General features: G+C 33.0%; 1 protein-coding gene across 2 annotated transcripts in view; it reads left to right on the top strand.

The window, feature by feature from the left end:
• The window catches only part of LOC127882392 (zinc finger protein castor homolog 1-like), a 67,022-nt gene that overhangs the window by 7,885 nt on the left and 40,682 nt on the right, over positions 1 to 18,455 (top strand). Inside the window, exons 1-2 of one of the 2 annotated variants that reach the window (XM_052430993.1) lie at positions 6,724 to 6,829; positions 11,383 to 12,813. In XM_052430993.1, coding sequence (XP_052286953.1) covers positions 11,544 to 12,813 — 1,270 coding nt within the window. In that variant the 5' untranslated portion in view covers positions 6,724 to 6,829; positions 11,383 to 11,543. Of the gene's footprint in view, positions 1 to 6,723; positions 6,830 to 11,382; positions 12,814 to 18,455 lie in introns of those variants that run through there. The other variant, XM_052430992.1, reaches the window with a different exon arrangement.

Below are 18,455 nucleotides of genomic sequence, written 5' to 3'. Positions count from 1 at the left end.
TTCAAGAGGGGATGACCAACCCTTCCCAAAATGTCATCGTACATTTCAGTAGGCATGCAGAGGAATTTCTTAAATGTTCCAGGATCTTCTCTTCTGAGCTCAACCATGAGCTGATCATAGATGCAAAATTGGCTCCGTCTCCCGGGATGCAGCCATGGTCTTCTCCAGATATTACGTGCTTTGGCTCCTCTTCTCCACCTTAGTCTGCCTCTGAGAAACCGGTGTATGTTTAGATGTTGCTGGACTTCTTCTTGATTGGCCATGCAGCAACATACTGCAGTTTCAGGCGCGGTATATCTTCCATTTTGACGAAGAAATAATGATACCTTCAACATTTTATATATGAAATATAGGCATATGTCTTCACCAACTTCTAAAACAATTAGGAGCGCTATTATTCGGATGGATTCGCATGGATTCGCTTATCGTAGTTACCCTTCGGATTGTTTTGTATACAACCGTATCCCGTTCGTTTTCTGAACGTTAACTTATTGTTATAAATCGCTTAAATGCATCGTATTCAATTTGCAACAATACGCAAATCCTTGCTATAGTTCGCAAACGTTCGCAAGCTATCGCAAAGATTCGTTTTCGGATTGTCCTCTTTCGCTTGATATGCAAATCAAGTAATCACAATATGGAAATTAGCTGAGAGCTGCGACCTATTACGCCAGTTGACGAGGTATGCGAAGACTTTCCGATCGGCTAACATATTGAAACATATTTTAACGAACGATAAACGAAACTTTTATTCGCCAACAATTTTTCAACATGTTTAAAATTTTGTCGATGAACAGAACTAATCGCAACGGACGCAAAAGCTCACAAACGCATCCATACGAACACCACCAACAATGTGCAACGTACATATACTAATGAGAACGAATTTTGCTGAAGTCTTATTCGCCAGTACATGCAAGTTGGCGTCAGGAGACTTTCGCCTATGTGTGAGAAGGCTTTTAAGACAAGTTTAAGTAACGATTGAATTGTGTAGTTTTCAGAAAAAATAAGAAGGATATTTATTTACAATATTTATTAAATGATGGTCATGTAAAAGGTTGCAAGGATTTAAAAAATTCAAATACTTGAAAGGACTAAGCAGAGATTTAGGTGAAGATTGTTTATGATTTTTAGCTTGGCTGTTTTTGGAGAAAAATCGAGGTATTGTCATAGCCAGCTTGTCGTGTCCGCCGTCCGTGCCCGTGTTTGTTAAGGTTTTGAACATTGGCTCTAAAATCAAAGTGCTTCTACCTACAACTTTGAAACTTCGTATGAAGCTGCACCTTGACGAGTTCTAAATGCCACACCATTTTTTGGGTCACTAGGTCAAAGGTCAAGGTCACTGTGACCTCTAAAAAAAATATTCTGACAAGCTTTCATTTATTCAAAACTGCACCCGCAGCCGAGCGTGGCACCCGTTATGCGGTGCTCTGGTAAAAAATTTGTATTGTTTACAAAGTTAATAGGTTGTATGATTAGATGGGCCCCTGGACGTTAACCCTTTCCCACTCAGAGGAAAAGTGAAAATGGCTATGTGCAAACAGCATAAAACCATAACAGCCTGCGAGTTACATGCAGTCTGTTCAGGTTTATGCTGTTTGCTGCTTGTCAAAGGTTAAGGTTGGAAATGAAGCCTTTAAAATTTGAATCTTGTAAGAATTTAAATAAATTTAACTTTCTGAGGGACTGCAAATGTGTCAAAACTAAAAAAACAACAATATTATAGTAAATAAACATGGTCATTTAAAGAGAAATGTATTCTGATATAGTTAGATTGTACGAACAAAACATTAGCAAAATTAACACGCACAAAGAAAAAAAGAACATTCATATGCTTTGGTATAACAGCTTTAAAGGGAGAAATATAATTTTATCATGGTTCAGACTAAAAGTATTAACGTGTTAGACAGCATGTTGCAAATACTTCACAAGTATAAGGGCTTTAATTATGGGCAGGAAACTGAGAGTTTCAGCTCTGGTTATTCAATGTTCAGTTTCCGTAGTAACTGATAGGGACAATAGTTATCTGGGTTGCCCGAGCAACAATTACTGCAAGGGTTATCATCAATATTTGAATAAATAATTAAATGTCCCAGGTAAAACATGGGATTTTATTGATAGCGGGTAAATTGATTTTCTTTTTACCAAAGTTTGGTAGAATCAAGTCTGCAGCTTCAACATTGCCATTATAGATTCCAGATGTCTTAAAATGTCCCTTTCAACAAATAGGTAGAAACTTTGAGTAAAATGATAGAGCTCCTGACAGCAAAAAAGGTTTGCGTGAGGTTGACATTACCCTAAATATGGTAAAACAAAAGATTTGTTCGATCAAGCTTTGATGAATAATTGATAGGGTAAAAATAATTACTATAAATCAAGTGTGAAATGCGACCAGCCCTTTCATAATTAATTTATGAAATTCATTTGAATAAACAAAAAATAATATGCATCTTAAAATATTTGATGAGTTGCCATAATTTACATTTGTTAAGATTTCACATTTTTAATTATTTGAATTCAATTTCCGCCAGTTTATATTTATATTCAGAAATTCATTAAACGATTGAAAAATAACATAACTTCTTTTTCTAATGACATGAGTAATATCTCGAATAATAAATTTATCAGTAAAAATTCTATAAGCATTTAAATAAAGCTACTCTATCATTCCCGTTTTGTCTGAAATTGACAGATTTATTTCAAATTTGAACAAAAGCCTTGTGATTCATCATAATTTTCGCCTGACTGACAAATAAAAGTGTATTAATTTCCCAATTAAAACAATAGCAGATTGTAAAAATGGTATAATTCAATTGATTCATACACAATGCTTGAAAAATGTAAATTTTGTATTAAATTAATGAAATTGTAATCTTTAACTTATGATCATCAATTTTGCTTTTGCAATGACGTTTTCAGTAATTATTAAAACTTTTCCGGGGTCTTATAGTTCTAAAATAATGATTTCATGCAAAGTTTAATTTCAATGAATTCAATACAGTTGATTGGTTTCACCTATTCAACAATATTGGTGCCATTAACAGATCCATGGGCAATGCAAAAATTGGCTGATTGAACTTATAAAATTGTTAAGGAATCGAATGAAAAAAATTGTCCCTACTTCAAAGTGATATTAAAATCTTAAATGTATTACAAATCTTCTGATCATCAGGAAGTATATTGTTACTCGGGAAATCACTTGTAATTGTATATTGGATAAGCATGCAATATGTGGATTATGAGTTATGAAATGTAATCAGATAAAAGTCCCCCCCCAAAAAAAAAAAGAAGACAGGTAGATGTATGATCCAAAACAAAGCATAATTTAAATATATTTTTTAAGGGGCTAAGACACAGATTTTGACTTATTTTGAAGTATAATGCTTTTATGTAATGACTGTATTGAATAAAAATAAAATGTATACATCACCAATATGAACCAGGCACTGACTTTAATACATGAATATGAGTCGCGTTCTTAGAAAACTGGGCATAATGCATGTGTGTGAAGTGTCGTCCCAGATTAGCCTGTGCAGTCTGCACAGGCTTATCAGAGATGACACTTTTCGCTTTAACTGGATTTTCGTGTAATTTTCCTTTAAACAACGAACTGCACAGGCTAATCTGGGATGACACTTTATGCAATGATGATGCATTAAGCCCTGTTTTCTCAGAACACGAAACATATATTGAAGTACCTTTACTACTAAAAAATTTAAGTTTTTGTATAAGAAACAATTTCAGTTGATTCGATCATACCTCACTACGGATATTATAGTTATGGTCTTATTAAACTCGTGCAAAACATGCAAGAAAAAAAAAGAGGTTGTCCACATAGGAAACAATCCATGTGTAGCATTTAATTGCTTGTACAGTTCACTATTGCCATGTCACATTGTTGGCTGCCTTATTATGACTTAAAACCTTAAGTAAAATAATATTTAAAAAGCAAGACAAAAAGAACCAAAAAAAATTGTAATCATGGGAATTCAATTCAAACCTGGATTTTTTGGTCACCACTCTAAAACCATTTCAACTTGGCGATTGTGCCTTAATTAGTAAGTGTTGCTGTATTTTTATGCCCCCGGATCAAAAGATCAGGTGTATATTGTTTTTGGCCTGTCTGTCTGTCACTGTGTCAGTCAGTCACTCATTGTGTGTCCCAAAACTTTAACCTTGCTCATAACTTTTGCAATATTGATGATAGCAACTTGATATTTGGCATGCATGTGTATCTCATGGAGCTGCACATTTTGAGTGGTGAAAGGACAAGGTCATCCTTCAAGGTCAAAGGTCAAAAAAATATTTCAAAGCGGCACAATAGGGGGCATTGTGTTTCTGACAAATACCTCTCTTGTTACTTCATATAAATAGTCAAACAATCTTAAAGAAAACATCATAAAGGTAACAAAGTATTCCAAGGGTAAATAAATATTTTAGTATGTCCTTAAATGTAACGAATGTCCTTTATATTTGCAAAAGGTTAAAGCATATCTTTATATGTGTAGTTATATTTTGCTTTTTTTCTTTTGCATCTTTCCTTTAAAGTAAAAGTAATTTGTGGCAAGTCAGAAACAAAGTCAATTCCCTAATCCATGAACACTTCCTTTTTAATCATTTTTTGCTGTAATTATTACTAATTGATTAAACCAATTTCTGTGACAAACATCTCATGATCTATTGCAACAAACCATAATACCAAAAGTGTTTAAACTTAATTCAACAAGTCTTTTTCAGCTAAAATTTCAATCGGAGATTAACTGTTCGATATATTGAAATATTCCGTTTATTACAAGATTACCTTGTTTTCTGTCTGATTTTATTTGCCAAGCTTTACAGCTCATGATTTTAAACAAAATAGTGTATTTTAATTTTGCAATGGGTACCGATCATTAACCTTTATAAAGAGGTTTAAGCTATTAGTGTACAAAGACAAAAAATAATAAGTGTAGATACCTAGAAGTGGTATTTTTTAAATCTATTATTCTGTGGTTGATTTAAAGTATTCTGGAGAAGTTTCATATTCCACAAAAGTCTTCTGTGTAAATTGTAAGTATTTCATTAATTCCTTTAGAGTGTTTATTAAATATATTTGGTCTTGTCAGTTATGTATTCATTATAAGAAGTAATTACCATGCACAGTCATTGTATTATGATACAAATATTTTAACAAGGGCTATATTTAAAAAACAATATCTTTATGAAAAGGACTTTTTTCTCAAAGAAGTTTATGCCTATTCATTGTTTGATTTTTACCTTTGGGATATTGGTGGCAGGGCCCTTAAGATTGGTAATTTATGACAAAACGGGAATTAAATTTGTGTTCATATGCAAGATGTTTATATTATATTTAGCTATAAAATATTTTGTTACAATTGGTGTGTTTTGAAACTGACAATTCCAAAATTACCATCAAAATGGTGACATTAGGATCAATATTATTGGAGCGAGTTTGAAACTTTTGCATTTTCTGTTGGAAACATACAGGTATTTGTCCATTTTGTGAATTCACATGTTCAAATTTACCATAAAAATTTGGATATGATTCATAAGTAGGTTGTTTTAATTTCTTAAAACTCAAAAATTATAAGTTGTGAGAATCACATCTGGCTTAATATACAAGTCGTAACTCACTTTATATGAGAGTTTCATAAAATAGAGAAAAATATTATCTCCTAAAAAACGCACACACTTACTTTAAAGATTATCATATTGCTAAAAAGCATTTAAAATCTGTAAAAAAAGCATGAATTATTTTAGCATGTGTCAAAACAACCCCTGGGTAAGGGTTTAATTGAGTTGATGAATTGTTCATGAAATTTAAAAATGGTTTGTATTATGGTTTGTAAACCATTTTTGGAGTTAATGAACAGTTCATGAACTATTTGAGATTTTTAACTTCTTATTCCTATTCACGAATTGTTGATGAATATATTGTGCATTTAATTTAGTCCCTTCCCACTCAAAAGCAAAGTGAAAATGGCAAACAGCATAAAACCAGAACAGCCTGTGATTTCGTTCAGGTTTTATGCTGTTTGCTGCTCATCAGTAGGGTTGGAAATGAAGCCTTTGAAACTTGAATCCAGTAAGAAAGGTCTTTAATTAAATTTAACTTTCTAAGGAAATAAAAATGCATATAAAAATAGGTATCTAAGTGGTAAAGGGTTAACTAAAAAAGTTCATGAACTGTGTAGTTGTGAGTTTATCATGCCATAATCAAGATGGTCAGGTTTCATCCTCATAACATTGATACACTAATTTACCTCTTTATCCACTATTGAATCACTGTGGTTATGTCTGATCTAATAAAACTCTAAATGAGTCTTACAAAAAATGATGCTTTTAACCAAATAGGCATACAGTATTTAAGCCTAAATATCAGTTAAGGACAAAAACAGAATTAAATTTAAAGCCATTTTTTGAAGATTTTGAAAGAAAAATCAATCCAATGCGGTTTAAGTTATAACACCTTCGATTTATTGGTAAATATCAACTTTAAATATTTTCAGTTCCATTTAAACCCTATTCAATATCTACTGGTGATTTATAATATATGTAAAACAGTGTGATCTGTTAAAATATTACAAGTGGTATCTACTAGCAACCTCAAGCATAAAACAAAGATTTAGGTAGGCTTGTAAATAACAAGTGGTAAAACAATTTTGTCCATGTTTGCATTATATTCGGGCTGCATTTGGAACGTGAGTTTGTGAGTTGAATTTTGTAGTTGGTAGAAGTAACATGAATTTTGCTTTGGCAATTTTGTTTTAAGTGATTTAAGCTATTTTAAATGTTAAGTTGTTCGAGTGACAGGACAATGCAAGTATGTGTAAGTTGGTCAACTTATAGATTTTTTGTAGTTTTTCTAGTGACAATAGAATGTTCTGGTTTTAAGTTTTTATATCATGAGACATTTTAACATATACTTATAACATGTTTTATGACGCACAGTTAAATTCACATTTATTTTTATGCATTTAGTAATACTTTACATAGATTGTGTCATTTAAGCTGCATCATGCAAAAATGGGTCTAATGCCATTATGACCAGCGTAGCTCCAGCCCAGCTTGGCCAACTGCGCAATCTGGTGTGGAGCTTCCCTGTCTGCTATAAAGTTATGAAGGGTTTATAGTCTCGTTTGCAGACGGGTAAGCTCCTGCCTTAAGTGTGCAATTGCGCAGACTGGTCAGGAGGTATGTTGGCCTTATATGGCAAATGACACTGCTCATTTTATTTATATCTTGAATATTCTCCTTTATGTTGCAAACTGTTTATGAGTTTCTTGTTTTATCGATGTCCCATGTGACATTTAAATTGTGCTTTGCCTGCTGTTGTTATGATGATTGTCATGATAATGTTGTGCTGATTATTATGTGATGATAAGTGACTATCAATACTCAGCTGCTGTTATGGAAGTACTTGCTGTAATTGTTAATTGTGTAAATTTGTTTCATGATGATGATGTTTATAATTTTTTGCAATGATACTGTTTTTATAATGGAGATGATGATGATGATGATGATGATGATGATGATGATGATGATGATGATGATGATGATGACGGTGGTGGTGGTGGTGGTGGTGGTGGTGGTGGTGGTGGTGATGATGATGATGGTGGTGGTGGTGGTGGTGGTGCTGGTGGTGGTGATGATGATAATGGTTATGGTGGTGGTGGTGGTGGTGGTGGTGGTGGTGGTGATGATGATGATGGATGATGATGGATGATGATGATGGATGATGATGATGATGATGATGATGATGATGATGATGATGATGATGATGATGATGATGATGATGATGATGATGATGATAAGAGAACTAAAATAGTGTTGCTGCTGATAATGATAATTCACTATGAGTATTTCTCAATCTATTTAAATATTTTTGCTCAACTTGTAGTCCTTTTCATTATTAATTGGCTCAGTTCAATATTCTACCAATTGTCCTTTACATTAACCACAGCAACGATTGCAGCTTTTATTTGTGATCATTTGCCGTAGATATTGAATTTTTGCTTAAATACAACTTTTCCCAATAAGTATCAAAGCCTTGATTTAGAGTTTTAAAGTTTTGTACATAAAACTGATCTGGGCTGGCTGGCCAATATAGGCTGCAAGGATTGATTTCTGGTAATTTCATTGTTCATTCCGTTCAGCCCTAACCAATTGTTATAGCAACAGGGTATTATTTATGCATGCTTTTCATGGAATCTTGCCCTAGTTGTCATAGTAACACCACCCAATTTTCCCAGGTAAAGGTGTAACGTCTTGACTCGGTTCCCAGACTGTCCCATGCTAGAAGTGTTCTGGGGTGACAGGTCAGGAAAGTGGTGTTTCATGAGTTGTTTAAGTTTGTGGCAATAATAACTTGGAGCGTTTTTTAAGATGTATGATGGCTTTCCAATTAATTGGTATTTACTACAGTACTTTCTATTATTTTATTTTTTTAACAGTTAGCATTCTTTGTAGTTTTTATTGTTTTACATTTAATGCTATTTTGTATGTTTATTTTATTTTCTTTAAGCATCATTAATTCATTTCATTTTTATTGTGGTTGTTGATGCTATCTTTTTTTAATAATGCTGATGACAAAAGTGTTGGATGTAATAATGATTGTGGTAGTAGTCCATTTTAAAATTATTGTGCTGTTGCTGCTGCTGCTGCTGCTGCTGCTGATGATGATGATGATTTGTTTTAAACCTACATGTTTATGTTGTATAAAATAGGATTAAAATAATTGTAGAATATATTCCATATGATTGTAACATATATTATTTTGAATCTTTCTAATTTTTGTTATTGTCCAGATTCAAAAATTATTTGAAAATATACAATCAAGGGGCTCAACATTGAAAAAGATTTTTTTTAAACAGAACATATACTAAGACTAAGAGAACAAAATAAAGTATCTTAATTAATGTGTTAGTTTCTGACACAGAAATACAATATTTGCGCTATTATCTCTGTTATTCAACTTTCCAATTATTGTCCAATCATTTTGAAGTATAGTTTACTGATGGTCTAGATTAGCTTGCAAATCTCTGAATATTAGTTGTAAGATTTTTAGCAAATGATTTCTAACAAGATGGGGCACGCTCCAGCATTGTATGATAAACATTATCTTTTTTTCAGGTGATAACATATTTCTTGATTCTCATTGGTGAACTTTGCAGCGTAAAACTACAATACTTGATATAATAGATGGATATGATTAATTTAGGGACATTAGTCATAAAAGATAGTATTGTTTATTTTAAGAAGAATTTAATTTCAATGACTTTTTCATTAAATATTGTACTTTTATACATTTTTCTTTCATGACATTGTTTTTCATAAATTAATGAAAAATTAATTTATCAGTACATTCTTAAGCAATAACAGTATTATTTGAAAAAAAACAAGAAAAAGACCATTATTTGTATTGTTAAAGTTTGGCCATAAATTTTGTCACAAGGAATGACTTATAATTTATACATGTTTTGTATGAAACATACTTTTCTCTATAATTTGTGGGACCTCTCATCCTCTCAAGACAGTCTACATTAGGCACTTCGACAGGTTTACGTGATTTAATTGCCTTTTTGTTCATCTTCCTTGGTTAAAATCATCATTGATTGTACCGTGTCTGTATTCATCCATGCTGATACTTTGACATGGTCTTGTAAAATATATTAACAACCAAAATTTCAAAGGTAAAAAATATTGTTACAACATTTATTAAGCACATCATGACTAATAAAGATGTCATTTTCGGCTAATTTTACATAATGTTTATTTGATGTTTTAACAAATTTTCTTTGTCCAATCTTCTTTGATGAAAAAGCATAAAATTGTTAATGGCTGATAAGAATTGTTTTTTGAGAGGCAACCAGTATTAAATGGTGAATTATGCTTTCAAGGAACATTATTTAAGTATGTAGACACATGTTGTTTTTATCTACTTTCAAGTGCTTATGAGGAAGTTTAAATGTCTAATGCAATTATTATTTATTAAAAAAAAAATCAGGTAAAAATGTTGTTATTTTTTGCCTTTAGTAGGGTGTTGCTATTTTTTTGTATATAAATATTTGTATAAGTTTTAAATGTTTTACTTCTTTTTAAAATACATAAATATTTGTAGGGAATGAAATACCCGCTTTTACAGATTGACTTGTTTGAGAAGTAATTAGGAGTCATATTATGAAGTTATTTTATCAAAGTAATAGTTGAGCCTTGATTTGTGAAAAAGGGGTTTAATGCATGTGCGTAAAGTGTTGTCCGAGATCAGCCTGTGCAGTCAGCACAGGCTAATCAGGGATAACACTTTCCACCTAAACTGGATTGTTGATAAGAACAGACTTTCTTTAAATGAAAAATATAATAAAAGCGGAAAGTGTCTTCCCTGATTAATAATTGGGATGACACTTAACGCACATGCAATAAGCCCCATTTTCGCAGAGCAAGGCCCATTTAGAGAATCAACTTATCATATTGCCTTCTGAAAAAAAAGTAAAAGTTTCTACTATATTTTATAAATTTGCATTATTGATTTGGCAGTTTTTTTTTTCATTTATAGTTTAAGGGGAGGAGGGGAGTCATTTTGGAAAATGTTTGCTGTTTTTAGGTGTTTATTTTGTTATTCTTGTCTCAGTTTTGAGAATACCAGTAAACTTTTGAAATGTCAAATTAAGTCAGAATTCAGATTTCAGAAATGTCAGATCTAGCAACCATGCAGAATTTCAGCATTAAACATTTTCAGATTTTTTTTCAATTATTATACACAGTTTCCAAATCTCATACATCACAGATTGAAGGCTTTAAACTTGATGTTCTAATAATTATCATTTCAAATTAGGCAAAAACTATGTGAATTTCTATAAAAATGTACAATATTTATTGTTGTCCAATTTTTAGTTATTCACAAGGAGTTTTATAAGAAAAACACCTGCACACAATCATTCTGTGGACTTATGAGACATAAAGGACATTATAGAAGGTCCTACTAGGTAGGGTAGAGGCAATGTCTAGTAATAGTATACAAACATTATTAAATAAGCATTGTTCTGGGAATACTGGGGGTAATTCATGTGTTAAAAGTGTGGTAGGCACAGGCTAATCAAGGTCAACACTCTCCGCTAAAACTTTTTTTATTTACAAGAGACTTCCTTTACAGAAACGATTCCGTCAAAGCAGATAGTGTCCTCCCTGATAAGCCCATGCTGACTGCACAGGCCAATCAGGGACAACACCCTATGCACATGCATTAAGCCCAGTTTTACCTGAATGAGACTGGTGCAGACAAAGCAGGCGAAACTGGGACAACCTTTCGCTCATGCATAAAGCCCCTTTTTCCCAGAGTGAGGCTCAAATTCTCATGTGGTCTTTTTGGTTTATGTTTTTCAGGAAACATCAACTGCCTGCAGGTTATATACAGCTAAAATACCTGCAGTTGCCTGCCAATGGCGTCTAGGGACAAGGGAACTAACTCATTAGCCAAGGGAACCAATCCTTGATCAGATGTCAGAGATTGTAACAATTTAGCACAAAAGCCAAATTTCAACAAAATGGCACATAAATTTAAGAAACGCTTAGGAAAACTAGATGCCATCTGCGCAAAATTGAAGTTGAACACAGTTCCAAAGGCTGCTGAAGACACTGAACTTTGGACATTGCCTGTAACAAATGTCTCTAACAACTCCAGTGTACCAAGCAACTCCATTCTAAATCAGGAATTCAGTAACATTAATAACAATGTAGTTGGAAAGAAAGACCTTAACACTTCACCAGAATCTTTGATTGAAAACGGTGAAATTGCATTAGATTTTAGTTGTAACACTAAAAAATCTATTAGAGAAAACTCTGTTGATAATGATGAGAAGGATTTAACAGATGCTCCTGAGAATAATGAAAAGACCTCAGATGACAAAACCTCTGTTGACCGTTCTAATCCAACAGAGAATGAGTCTAAAGCAGGTTCTAATAAGAGAAAGAGAAAATCTGCAGTGCCAAGAAGCATAAGCCAGGTGAAAGACTTTTATGATGAAAAAGATGAGAAAGACGAACTGGAAGAATATGAAATCAATAACCTGAACACTGATTTTCCTCCTGAGGAAGAAAGTGATCATAATCTAAGTGGTTCAGGACAAGAATCCTTAAGTAGGTCGCTATACAACGATCGCAACTCGCTGGAGCTAAACCAATCGAAATCCTCCACAATCTCGACACAGTCAAAAGAGTCAGAAAAGTCTAGGAAAGAGTCGTCAGATCAACTTTCCATTCCTTTAGATCTCAGTCTGAACAGAAACAAGCCTAGTGTGGTTCAAAATGACAAAAAAGAAGTGATGACAGAGGATGAAGACTTTACAGACTCTGATGATGATATTGAAGATGAGGAAGACTTCTTTAAACCAGATAAAAAATTTGTTCAAAACAAAGAAAAACAAAATCCATCTTCATCTCCAAGTATCCCGTCACTTAGCTCTTCCACTTCCAGTCTTAACACAGCCTCTTTGGCAGACCCATCATTGCATCTTAAGGACTTTGCAGAGAATACGATGAACGAATTGATCTCAATGTATTACGGGAGGCCAGGGGCTGTGGATTCCGGGAAATACATCCCTCTCAAAAGTCTCAAGCACATTCCACCATATTCCCAGGGCTCCCCCAGTAACGTGCACTCACTTGGGTTAGCGAAATCAGAGGGTGTGGCATACTCTCAGAATCAGCCCATGAGCAGCGAAGATGATGAATCACATGACAACATGACCACACCTGTGAAGGGCATCTATGCCAACTATGTGAAGTCTTCCGGGCCTTCAACTTCCGGTAGAGGAGGTAAGCTGAACATCTACGTAAGATCACTGAGAGCTTAATATGTAAGGCTAGGATCCTGTAACCAGAAAACCCAGCCAAGTACGTATTTTTTCAGTTATTTTGACTGTCTTGAGAGAATCAATTTTTTTGTCCAAATGCTAGTCTCCAATAAGAAATGCTTCAATATATTTTAGATTCGACCAAAAAAGTTATAAAAGATTTCCCAAAGAAAATTATGAAAGGAAAATGTTGCAGTTTGCGCAGTGGTTGGTAAACGCACTTCTCACCTTGATGACCCGGGCTCAATGCCCACTCTGAACTGTTTTATTTGGTTTGTGGTCACCAAACGGTACAGGTGGGATTTCATGCCAGACATTGGTTTTCCCAGCAGAACAAGACCACACAATTCCATGTCTAACAGTAAAAAATAAACAGCTGGAATCACAGCTATAATTTAACATCAGTTCAAACTTTCATAAATAATTTTCATTGATTGCCAAATTAGGTTTGAGAGTTGGGACACATTCCAGGTTCTAACATACTTCAGTTTTGGGCTAATGTGAGGAAATAACGAAATTTTTACCCACATTTTTACAATAATCTACATAAAAAAACGCAAGGTTTACAGTTTACATTTTTATGATTGTATAGACAAGCTCATTCAATTAGAACTTTTAATTCAAATGTGTTAATTATTGATTTAGGCTTAAATCAATAAAAAAGCTTTGCAAAAGTTAGCAATAATTTAATATAATACCCTCATGTTAACTAACCCGTGATTATCAGATTTTTTTCTGTCATACAATATTTTTGTCATATTGGCTTTTATTTTGCTATAAATACATTATAATGACATTGTTGACTTGATAAGACATTTTGCCAAATTTGTTAAAATATCATTTTTCCATACGTTGTCTTTTGCAGTATATATTTTGTTCACATGGCTTGTCAGGATATTGAATATTCTATTTGAACTGATCAACTGTTAAGTAATGCATACTTGTCTATGGGCTGTTTCTATAGAAATACATAAACAAACTGAGCCTTAGTGTGTGCATAATATATTTAATCTTTTAATAAAACCCAGTCGTATTTACAACAATTTCAATGGTTTGAGCAGAAATCTTTCTTTAATGCTCTGGTCGAAAACTTGGCAAAAATTCTAAAATTGATCAATAAAACAGATTATAAAGAATGATTTTGATATTGACATTTTTTTTGCAAACTCAACATGGTTTGAACATGTTTTAGAGGATTATAAATTTAGGCATACATATAAATTTTCTTCCTGTTATGGTTTGCAATTGTAAGTTACTCAGTCTTATATGGAGAGACAAAGTTTGCAGTGGCGTAATTGATACGGTGTTCGCCTTGCGATCGGGTGGTCACAGGTTTGAACCCCAATCGGGGAGCGTTCTCTAGAGCTTTCCTAAAGAAACCAAGTACTGGTTATAGGCCCAAGAAATGTTATCGAGAGCGTTTCATTAAGCTTGAGGCTTTCTATGCAATTGAGCTAAAATAAATAGGTTTAACCCTTTAAGCGCTGGAACCGAATTTTGAAAGCCTTTGCAAACAGTTTGAATCCAGATGAGACGCCACAGATCCTGGCGTCTCATCAGGATCCAAACTGTTTGCTATTCTGATAGTATTCTTTGAAAAAAAATATATAAGAAAATGCTAATTTTAGAAATTCAGCAGACAACATGTTAGCAGACGACATATTTCCCAGCATGCAAAGGGTTAAACTAAAGGAGATATGAACCACCTTCTGGGAAAACAGGGCTTAATGCATGTACATAGTATGTAGTCCCAGATTAGCCTGTGCAGTCTGCACAAGCAAAAATTTCCATTAATTTATCGTGTGTCTGATTAGCCTGTACGGACTGCACAGGGTAATTCGTGACACCACTTTACGCACAAACATTGTACCATGTTTAAGAGCGCTGCTCAAAGTCAAATCTGCGGCCATGGTGCAGTCATTTTAGTCATTTCAACACAAGGCCTTTTTTTCTGTTTTTGTGAAGCGGCCTTGGTCCCCCCATTTTGTGAAAAAATGTATCGCGAACCAGGGGTTCTGAAATATTTTAAGAGTCTAATTGTCCATGGACAAGTTGGACCCACAAATTCACTTGTCCGTACCAAAGAAGTACTTGTCCCTACTTTTAAGATAGATAAAGGAAAAGGTCATTACTAATTAAGCAAATAATACAAGCATACACTTTTGTTAACTTCTATTTTAAATTATAAACATAGTTAACTAGAAAATTGAACAAAAAATACAAGCAAGATGTGCATATAATAAGATCACGTTTAAGTCACACATGATACTAGTCTTATTTATAAGACGCGCAAAGAATTTGAGATACTTTTTATGTGGACTAAATTCTTTGGAACTCCAAATATTACCGATATAAAAAGTAGCTTAATATTTGAGAGCGTCAACAAGTTCGACTAACATGATACATGTACCATCTCGGATATTTAATAATCTCAACATGACTATACAATTGAAATAAAATAATCTCCGTTAATTATAAGTATATAATTATCCGCTAATAAAGGAAACTCCTTACGAAGTTTACATTTACACACATCGGCAACGTTTCAAGCCAAGGAAAATCAATAAGCCAAGACTCAAAAAATTATCGTTTCCGATTGGCGTCGTGTGTTTATTCATACTTGGTTTTTCTCTTCTTTTTCGACGCCGAACTGATTTTATCATTGGTCTGATTAGTGTCATGGCAAGACGTTGAAGTGGTTTTATTATATAAAATTCGAATGCAGGTAGTTAGAACATGTATGCGGCCATTTGCAATGTACGAAAAGTGTTATCTTAAAATTCTTATGCGTGATTGGCTGTTGCTATACACATGTGTGCTGGTTTCTCTATTAAAACAGGGACATAGGTCCCTGATTAAAATTGTTTTCTTATGCGTGATTGGCTGTTGCTATATATACTCGTGGACTAGTTTACCACATTAAATAATTATTATCGGAAAATAACATACCTCCAGTTAAAAAAGTGTGCTAGTCCGCAGATTAATCATAAGCTATTTATATAAACTTCGTTTTTTATTTTCGAAAAATATTGAAGTTTCTTTCTCGAAACAAATTTTACCACGGAAATTTTACTTGTCCCCGGACAAGCCAGCTTTCAAAAACTGCTTGCCCGGAAGGGTAAATTGACAACTCGGACAGCATATTTCAGAACCCCTGCGAACAGTTCAAAATTTTGAAAAAATGAGTCGCGAACTTTCTAAAATATTGAAAATTTTAGTCGCGGACTTCTTGAAATTGTGAAAATTTGAATGGAGAACTTCTTGAAATTCTTTCTTGATTCTGTACAGGCAAAATTATGATATTCACAGGCTTAAAGGGGCCTTTTCACAGATTTTGGCATGTTTTGAAGTTTGTCATTAAATGCTTTATATTGATAAATGTAAACATTGCATCTTAAAAGCTCCAGTAAAAACCAAGAACCAAGAAGAAAAAAAAATTAAAAAGAAAAAAAAGGTAACTCTCAGCATGGCTCGAACCACTGACCCCTGGAGTCCTGGAGTAAAAAGTCTACGACTTAGACCACTCAGCTATCCATCCGTATACAACGTGGGAAGTATTTTATACTTTATATAAGAAATCTTTGTAGATTCACAAAATATAACGACAACTACAGAACTCTCCAAATTATTAGTTCGTTTCGCGTTGCAACGCTTTATAATTTTCAGGTTTTTAAATCATAAAAAGATGCATATAATGGCTATTTAAGAGCATGGTAAATGTTCAGAATTACTGTTTCCTCACAAATATCATAACTAAAACGAAATTTTGCAAATCTGAAACAACTTTTTTCAATTTTGTCAATTTACCCAAACGTGAAAAGGCCCCTTTAATGTTAATTGATTATCATCAATGTAAATAACTTCATTGTTCCTAAAGGGATATTATGGAATGAATATAGAGTTATAAAATGTTGCCCTTTCAATAATGCAGCTGAGGCAATTGCATATATTTTCAGATAAAATTATGATGTGTTTTTGAATGTAGCCCCTTACAACTGAAGGGAAGCAACAATTCTGCTGTGCATATGTCTTGCCCTGGTTGCAAAAAGAATCATTTATTGTTTTTCGAAATTTAATTAATCTCTCATGTCAAATTCATCCTGTACAACAGTCAATGGTGTTTACAATATTTGATTTGTGTTCTTCACTATGGCCCTGATAAAAAAGTTAAAGTTAAAGGCGCAAAGTTTGTAATAAAATATGTATAATAATAAATAGATATACTATGTTTAAAATGAAAAAGGTTGTTAAATTCCATCTTAAATTAGTATTACTGGTTTTAATTGACAGAATGTTTTTCTAATACAAAGTTTTGATAGTCTATTTGTTTTTTAATCACAAATTTATTCAGTTCTAGATTTTCTTTGGAAAAATTGTATGATATATATAGGCCTAAGTGAAATTGCTGTGACTTTCATGTTTAAACGTGTTGTCTGAACAAAGTAAATAAATAAAAACAAGCCAACAAAACAAGAGTTAGGCACGGTTACAGTAAATATAAACTTTTCGGGATGTTTTCATGAATTTCGAGTTCGAATTTGCATATAAATGGGCAAGCAATCAAGTCCTCGGTGTAGATTTTTATATGTCTTTGTCTATACGTATGAAGAAGAGCATAATTTAGAACAAAGAAAATTTGCTGATAGGACGTCAATTTTTAATTCAGCTTCACTAATTTTTGCCAAAACCATTTGAACAGACATGCTGCAGAATTAATTAAGATTTACCAAACATTGAGAGACAGTGGAAAGTGGGTCTTGTTGAATATTTATTAAATAAATGCTATAGCGATATATGATGGAATCTTATTAATGATTGATCTGCCTTTAAAAAGAAAAAAAAAGACTAAGTTGCTACTTTATTGTGGCATATTGTTATGTGACATCAAAATAATTTACGTTAACAGAATTAATGAGATGATTTAATTTCTCTTTTTATTGGCCAATTCAAAACACTTGGCAATTGTTTTTTACAATTAGTTTAATACTTTTGCATAAGTTTCAGTTTGAATATTACGTAAAATAGGTGTGTTTTGTTTTTTGTTTGTTATAATAATAGTCATCTTCAAACATTTCATAAGTACAATCCACTTTATCACATGCTATTACACTGCTTTTCTGCCTTATGAAGTGATCACAAATTTTGATCATTTTCATAGTCTATTATATAATTATCATTAGCAGTTGAGGAGTACAGTAAATATTGCCCTCACTCACTGCGTTGTCTAACGAGGATGAGGTGGACATAACTTGCTGTGGGAATAGGGGGCTTAATGCTTGTGCATAAAGTGTCATCCCAGTTTAGCCTGTGCTGTACACACAGGCTAATCAGGCACAACACTTTATGCCTAAACTGGATTTTTTGCTAAGAAGAGAATTCCTTTAATTGAAAAGTAATTAATTTCTTTCTATCCTAAAGATTTAATTGGTCTTAGAGTTAAACCCATAGCTGTCATAATATTAAAACAAAATTTTAAAGACACACAAGCTAGCTTAAAATTATCAGCAATCAATTAACATTGATTATGATTATAATAAATGAAATCTCACTGAAAAACAGTCCATAAGAGAACATTGATTATCGTGTTTAGATATCCCATTTTTG

The sequence above is a fragment of the Dreissena polymorpha genome, chromosome 5, assembly GCF_020536995.1.
Source record: "Dreissena polymorpha isolate Duluth1 chromosome 5, UMN_Dpol_1.0, whole genome shotgun sequence".
Lineage (NCBI taxonomy): Eukaryota > Metazoa > Mollusca > Bivalvia > Myida > Dreissenidae > Dreissena > Dreissena polymorpha.
Note: the sequence above shows the minus strand (reverse complement) of the source record. Positions and strands in the feature narration are given on the sequence as shown.